The sequence below is a fragment of the Sinocyclocheilus anshuiensis genome, unplaced genomic scaffold (genome assembly GCF_001515605.1).
Source record: "Sinocyclocheilus anshuiensis isolate Anshui unplaced genomic scaffold, SAMN03320099.WGS_v1.1 scaffold966, whole genome shotgun sequence".
NCBI lineage: Eukaryota > Metazoa > Chordata > Actinopteri > Cypriniformes > Cyprinidae > Sinocyclocheilus > Sinocyclocheilus anshuiensis.
Genome location: NW_015540909.1, coordinates 61328 through 69137, shown reverse-complemented (window position 1 = coordinate 69137; position 7810 = coordinate 61328). Strand labels below are relative to the sequence as shown.

At 40.8% G+C, this 7810-nt stretch overlaps 1 protein-coding gene across 1 annotated transcript in view; it reads left to right on the top strand.

The window, feature by feature from the left end:
* LOC107689184 (A disintegrin and metalloproteinase with thrombospondin motifs 2-like) overlaps window positions 1-7804 on the top strand; it is an 82722-nt gene extending 74918 nt beyond the window's left edge. The window contains exons 18-22 of the mRNA XM_016487108.1: window positions 2071-2203; window positions 2537-2744; window positions 3722-3851; window positions 3950-4024; window positions 6897-7804. Coding sequence (XP_016342594.1) covers window positions 2071-2203; window positions 2537-2744; window positions 3722-3851; window positions 3950-4024; window positions 6897-7741 — 1391 coding nt within the window. The 3' untranslated portion in view covers window positions 7742-7804. The remainder of the gene's footprint in view (window positions 1-2070; window positions 2204-2536; window positions 2745-3721; window positions 3852-3949; window positions 4025-6896) is intronic.
* Window positions 7805-7810: the final 6 nt, after the last annotated feature.

The window sequence follows — 7810 nt, the reverse complement described above, 5'->3', positions numbered from 1 at the left end:
TATATATATATATACGTCAGTGGCCCTTGGCTTGGTATTGTTGGCAGAATTCGGCCCTCGGCGAAAACTAATTGAGGAACCCTGGAGTAGAATGACCCAAGGACATGAATTTCTGTTTTACTGATAAATTGGTGGCCGTCTGCAGAGTGGCAGATAGCCTAGGTCATGCAGCATCCACCTCTCATCCCCCGATGCAAGTAGAGCTGGTTGGTCATTTGGTATCTCTCCCTGGGTCGCTCATTACAGGTCTGCTTTGAAACTTCTTAAGGGTTTTAAGCAACCTGAGAACGAGCTGGTGATGCCACCTTGCTCCTAAAAGATTGCCTTCGGTCTGGCTTATCCACCTGTCCAGGCTGATGCAGGGTCAGTGCAGTTCTCACAGTGCGTCCCCAGCAACAAGCAGGCAGAGATTGCTACATCAGGGGTCCAAGGATAGAACCCGACCCATGCCAAGGCAGAATACCTTTGCCAGTTTGCTGACTGTTGAGAAATGGCGGTGTCGCCAAAGAGAACAAACTGGGAAATGTGGGAGTAAAGAAAGTGCACTTTCTCAGTAACCCACATCCCCATCAGGTTGAGCCACATGTGGCGCTTCTGGGCCACTGATGTACAGTGATGATGTACACTGATGACATGCCCTCCCCAGAGCCTGCTGCGTGACCTTCGTAGCCCGGAGGGCATAGTCAGCCGCCGAGCACAGTTCCTGCATGCTCCGGGTTGGGTCCACCTTCGTGCAGACCCTGGCCTAAACAACAGCAAGACAGCTATGGTGTGCAGAGTGGATGCAGCATGTCCAGAAGCAGTATAAGCTCTCGCCACAAGGGACGAGGAAACTTATATGCTCTGGACGGGAGTTTCAGATAGCCCCTCCAGATGGCAGCATTTTGCGTTTTGCGTGATCACTCTCTCCACCTGGGGGACCCCCCATATATTCCTTTGCTGGACCGCTGTCAAGGTTGATGAGAAAAGAGGAACCGGTGCATCGTATTAGAGCACTTGGGGTTGGAGGAACAAGAGGTCTGCAGGAATTCATCCACCGGAACTGCTCCCGCAACATCTCAGTGTACATCATCGAGGCCTTGTACCCGGAAGTAGAAGGGCCAGGACAGGATGCAGATGAGGTGACTCGATTAAAAAAAAAACAAAAAAAAAAACATCATGAGCTGCATGTGCAACATATGATAGCCATGTCCTTACAAGAGGGACATAAACCATCCACAAAAGCGGCTTTTAAGAGGAAATTTGCTCTCAAAGATCACCGTTGAAGCACCCAGGAGTACTCTCACTACACTTATCAGTGTATGGGCAATAGAGAAACCACTGCTTTTGCCATAGATCCTACGACAAGGAGATTGAGAGGTGAGTGAAAAAAGATGCTGCATCGGCTCCGAAGAACAGAACGAGTGAACAAATGCCACGCTGGCCTATTCATACCCGGATATCCGGGGCGTGGCCAGCTGTGCAAATTTTGCTTGCCAACATCATTGGCCTTTTCTCAATGATGTCAGAGGTGTCTGGGCTCTGAAGTCTCACCCCTAGTGTCAGACTTCGACACAATGTCGAAGTGACCAAGATGAATTTTTAGCAGCCATTACTGCAGTCCTCATTTTCTGTGGAAATGTTAAACTTTTTTTTCAAGATTCAAGATGAATGGACAGTTCAAAAGAACAACATTTATATGAAATAGAAATCTTTGTTTAAATTAACATTAATGACTTTACTGTCACTTTTTAATCAATTTAATCCATTCTTGCTAAATAACAGTATTCATTTCTTGTTTTTTTTATCAAATATTAGTGACCCCAAACTTTTAGAAGGTAATGTACGTTTATGTGTAATTCATAATAAAAAGTACACATTTTTTTTTTTTTTTTTTTTTTCTTTTCATTCCTTAAATTGCACTTCTGTGTTCCGTATTCTGTTGATTAAAGTTGCTAAAAGAATTTAATTCTTAATTCAACTCTGAATGGTGCACAACCCTGACAGACAAGAGATTTGAGTGAAACTTGGATCAGTGGTAGGAGACAACAGCTTGTATTGTGGCGTTTTTTCTGTTTGTCTGGCTTGTAGGGAAACAGTACACACGTTTTGGATGCCGGAGGAAGTCGGATGGCAAAATGGTACACCGCACACTCTGTGCCAACATACCCAAACCTCGCGCCATCAGTCGAGCCTGCAACCAGAAGGAGTGCTCAGAACCAATGTAAGCAAATGAGGTTCACCGTGTGGTAGTTTTCAAACCAATATCATACAGTTTAACTGTTGTAGCATCTAAATGAGTGATGGATGATGGTGTAAGGTAGGGGTCACCAAACTTGTGTCCTGCACAGTTTAGCTCCAACTTGCCTCAATACACCTGCCTGGAAGTTTCAAGTATTCCCAGTAAGACCTTGATTAGCTGCTTCAGGTGTTTTTAATTAGGGTTGGAGCTAAACTCTGCAGGACACCGACCCTCCAGGACCGAGTCTGGTGACCCCTGGTGTAATGGAAGCATAGGGTTAGTGGACATTTTTTCAATGTGTGTTGTGTATTTCAGCTGGGTGACAGGAGAATGGGAGGAGTGCAGTAAATCATGTGGTAAGACTGGTTCTCAGACTCGACCTGTGCGCTGTGTGAGACCTGAACTGGACGGTTCATACAAAGCCATCAACGCTAAGTATTGCAATGATGACCGGCCTGAAGGACGACGACCCTGTAATCGTCACCTATGCCCTGCACAATGGAGAACTGGACCTTGGTCTCAGGTGAGTATGAGTAAGATTTAGAGTTTGAGAGTCAGATATTTCATTGTTCGTGCACATTTTTACATTTAGATTACCTTTATCTAACACTCACTTAAAGTTAATCTTTAAAAACACTTGGATTAATGTGTCCTGTTAAAAACAGTTAAAACACAAAATGGATATCCATTTTTCATACTATACATTAAGATATTATAATAATATGCCTAAATTCAAAATGAATTATTAATTTTAGTGTTCACTGCTTTATTTTAAATTTATCAAATAGTAATAAAAATAATAATAAGTAATATTTGTGATATCGGTTATTTATTGATAATTGGCCATAACATGACAATTATTATCAAACATATCAGCCAGAATATCAGTGATATTCTAAAAGAAAGAATCTTGTATCAGCATCTGTATCAGTTGCTGTATTTTAGCGTCAGTGATGCTAAAATAAAGGACCATCATTATGTTAAAGCAACAGTTCACCCAAAATGGTATTCTCAAAATATTACTACTTTAATGTAACAACCTTATTCTCAAAACATTATGCCATTATTTAAGTAATGTCATGACTTATTCGCAAAGTCTTAATACAGTGTGAAGGTACACTACTGGCACACTATAAATGTAAAATAAAATGTAATTTATTCCTGCAACGGCAAGCTGAATTTTTGATAATAACTGGGCACAAAATCAGCATATTAGAATGATTTCTGGAGGATCATGTGACACTGAAGAATGAAGTAAAGGCTGCTGAAAATTCAGGTTTGCCATAAATTACATTTTAAAATATATTAAAATAGAAATTAAAATAGAAAACAGCTATTTTAAATTGTAAAACAATTTTTTCAATATGTTTACTCTATTTTTTAACAAATAAATGCAGCCTTGGTAAGCATAAGACGCTTCTTTCAAAACACTTTTGACCTGTAGTGTAGGTTAATCAATGTATCTTGTTACTGCATCCCATTCTGCTACTGTGTGTGCAGTGCTCAGTGACCTGTGGTAATGGGACTCAGGAGCGGCAGGTCATGTGCAGCACCCCTGATAATGCCATCGGCATCTGTATGGACACCAAGCCTGAGAGCATCAAATCATGTCTGCTGGCACCGTGTCCAAGTGAGTGTCTGCTGCGACCTATACAGCTCCTTAGAATTCACTTAAGACTCTTTCGAAACCAAAATAACACTGTTCCTAAATCCTGTCTTAACTACTAGATGACAGAGGGAACTTCCTCATCCAGTGGCTTTCCAGAGCAGACCCCGAGTTCCCAGCGCCCAAGATCTCCTCAAGTAAATGGCCCATCTCCAATCATCAGCCTGCTGTGTGCTGCATGGCCGCTCTTTCCTGGACCATGCCTCTCTCTCTTACGCTATGGCTCTGTTACACTCTGTCCTGACCGCTTTTCTGTCCCTCTCAGAGTCTTAACGTTTCCTTCGTCCGAGGGAATTCTGTGGGCTATTTCCTTCCTCTGCCCTTGTTCGCTCTGTGCTTAGTCTTCTACAGAACTGAGGGCTAAACACAGCCTAAAATTGCATTGAAAAAGGGCGGTAGGTGCCTGTGCGGAAGGAGCCTTGTTTTGAGAAGCCGTGATGGTTGTGCTACGTCAGGTAATATGGATATGACTGTTGTAACGACTTCCAGGGTGAATCATTCAACAAACTCTACGAAGCAAACTCCTCTGGTACTGTCGGTAACTGGAGCATTTCAGTCAGTTTGTCAATTAAATACATATATAAAATGAACATAAATAATATATCACTAAAATGACAATGTGGGCCATAATCTTCATTTATTTTGACTGTTAAATGTCATGTATTTTTGTATATATTTCCTTGAAAATTATTGAAAACTGATTATATTGAAGGATTCTCGAAAAGCAACTTTTACGGAGCATTTCATGCTTTTTTAGGCATTCCTATATGATGACAAGTCTAGAATGGTAAGATGGTGCACGCTTTTTGACACATTTTTGTTTTATAAATCGGTTGCGTGTCGATGTTTGACATCCTTATGAAGGATCAAAAATACCTCGCTTCTGCGTGTTTGTTTCCACTCACATCAGACATTTTTGCCTTATTTTAGATTGAAGGGATGCGAGTTTACGTTTGCATGTCCACCAAATTTCGAAAAGAGGCAGCTAAAGAAAAGAACAACAGCAAATATGAATGTTTACAGCTAAGCAAGTGTAGACGGTTGCTGCTCCTCAGATCTTCTGTTATATCATGGTCTCTCACTGCTGTATGATTGTAAGTCTCATGGAAAGATGCTATAGCGCTATAGCAATGCAGAATATGTCTAAAGGCCTTTTTTTAAACTATACAGCAATTATGTGTATATATTAAATAATGTTGAACATACATAGTAATGGTAATAACATATTCAATGACTGTTATCTCTTACACCAGTAACAAAAGTAATATATTGTATTTATCTATGTATTTTGACCTTACAGGCCATGTTTCCTTGCCTGAAAACTAAAGTAATGATTTGAGATATGTATACAGTATATATCATGTTTAAAAGAGTATATAAGGTTATAATGATATTTTAAAGGATTATAAGTATCTGTCTGTGTGTGTGTGTGTGTGTGTGTGTGTGTGTGTGTGTGTGTCTCTGTGTCTGTGTCTGTGTCTGTGTCTGTGTCTGTGTCTGTGTCTGTGTCTGTGTCTGTGTCTGTGTCTGTGTCTGTGTCTGTGTCTGTGTCTGTGTCTGTGTCTGTGTCTGTGTCTGTGTCTGTGTCTGTGTCTGTGTCTGTGTCTGTGTCTGTGTGTGTGTCCTATTGTTTTTTAATGGGAATGTCTGTTCATCTGAGTTACTGAAATAAATGTGAAAGGGTCCAGGCTGAAAATCCTCCTTTATTTAACACACAAGACTTCGATACGAGCTTTACATTGAAAAGCACTAACGGTAGCATTTGTTTAGACCAGGGATCACCAAACTTGATCCTGGAGGGCCGGTGTCCTGCAGAGTTTAGCTCCAACTTGCCTCAACACACCTACCTGGAAGTTTCAAGTATTCCTATGAGCTTGATTAGCTGGTTCAGGTGTGTTTAATCAGGGTTGGAGCTAAACTCTGCGGGACACCGGCCCTCTAGGACCGTGTCTGGTGACCCCTGGTTTAGACTGTTCTTCCAGCCCGTTTCTGGAATTATATATTTAAAGCACCTCGCATCTGGACTTATTTGTAATTAAAACTGGTTTAAACTGATATCAAATGGCATGTTGAAGGCAGCGTTTGGCCTGTAGTCAGATCTTTGCTGAATGCTGGCCCCTGTAGGTCTTATTTGTCACAGCTCTTTCATTCCAGAGCGTAGCATTTCCCTACATTACGTACGGTTACAGTATGTGGTTGTTTAAATGTAATCCAGGATGTGCCATTTCCATTTTTATAATTATATTCCTCAAAGTTGTCTGTTTTTCAATGGATTTGATGGTGTTGAGATGTTTTACCAAAGTGTTTACTAAACTGTGAATGGTGTGACATTTCAAAGCAGTTTACATTGTACTAAGAAAAGTTGTATGTGTTGTCTTGTACATGCTCTATATTTGACAGGAAGTCTCTATGTAACTAATGTGGTTTCTTGTCGGCTGTGTTTATGGGAATAAAGGGTCAAGTAATATACTGAATACTTAAATCCTCTGAATTTGTGCTCTATAATTTCATGTTGCCGTTTTGCTTAGACTATTTCCATTTCACATTTTCCTCATTTCCTGGTGTTTTGCTTCATTTTTTTTTTAGATTTCATTGTTGTTTTCTTGTTTTATTATATTATATTATATTATATTATATTATTGCGATTAATTGCGATTAATTGTTTGACAGCACTATATTATATTAAATTATATTATACTTTGTATTTTCATATTTTATTTATCTTTTTACTTAGTTTATATATGATGGTATGTTATGTTATGTTATGTTATGTTATGTTATGTTATGTTATGTTATGTTATGTTATATATTTCCCATTATCATATTGACATCACTGTTTGCCAGGGTCACGCTGCTGCATGCTTCTTTCATTTTCGTATTTCATATATATTTTTATTTATTTATTCGAATCTCCTATTATTGTATTTTTTTCTTTTCTTTTTATAATTTCCCATTGTTGTACTGACATCACTAACTCCACACTGAGCATCCTGTTGGTTTATTTTTCAGGATCCCGCTGTAAAGGAGACAAGTCTGTGTTCTGTCGGATGGAGGTTCTCAGTAAGTACTGCTCCAACCCGGGTTACAGGCAGATGTGCTGCAAGTCCTGCAACGAGGGCAACTACACCTCTGAATTCAACCTGACTAGACCCTGGATGTACACCATTGTCACCCCTACCATAACTCCCACTGCGACGGCTCCCGTTCGCACGACACAGCTGTATAGGACCTCACAGAAGCCCGGCACAACAATCACACCATCGGTCAGCAGATGGAGAAACATCAGCACTGAGCCCATATCTTGGGCCCACACAACCACTGTGAATCCAATAACCCTAAAACCAGGAACCACAGTCCCTTTCACCACTGGTTCTGTCACTGTGCACACTAAGCATCCCAGCACACTCGACTACGAAGAGGAAACCAGCGCCCCCTTCTACGAGGATGAAACCTGGAGCGACGTCTCAACCGAGCACTTCTCAGAATCCGAATCGTCAGAGTTCATCTCATCGTCTGCAGAGCCTTGGCCAACAACTCCACAATATACAAGCACACCTGAGAATAAAAACATCGAGACAACTTTTCTGACAACGCTACAGCCCAACGTTACTGCAACAACAAGCCCTCCTGCCATAATCAGTCTCCATCGGTCAGAAGACAAGAAGGAGAATAACTCCATCGACGTGTCCTACAGGATTGTTAATCCGAACGAGGTCGCACTTAACCACTTTGTTCCCAGAAAGCGAGTGCCGTTCCGTGAGAAAACGCATAATAAAAGAATTCAAGAGCTTCTTGCGGAGAAAAGACGACAAGACTTCCTGCTTCAAAGACAGAAACGAAAACCAGGAGACTGATGCATTTCCTTTTCTTGATCCCTGTGGTATTTTGTGAGTATATTTTAAGTGGTTTTACGGCCTCTACAC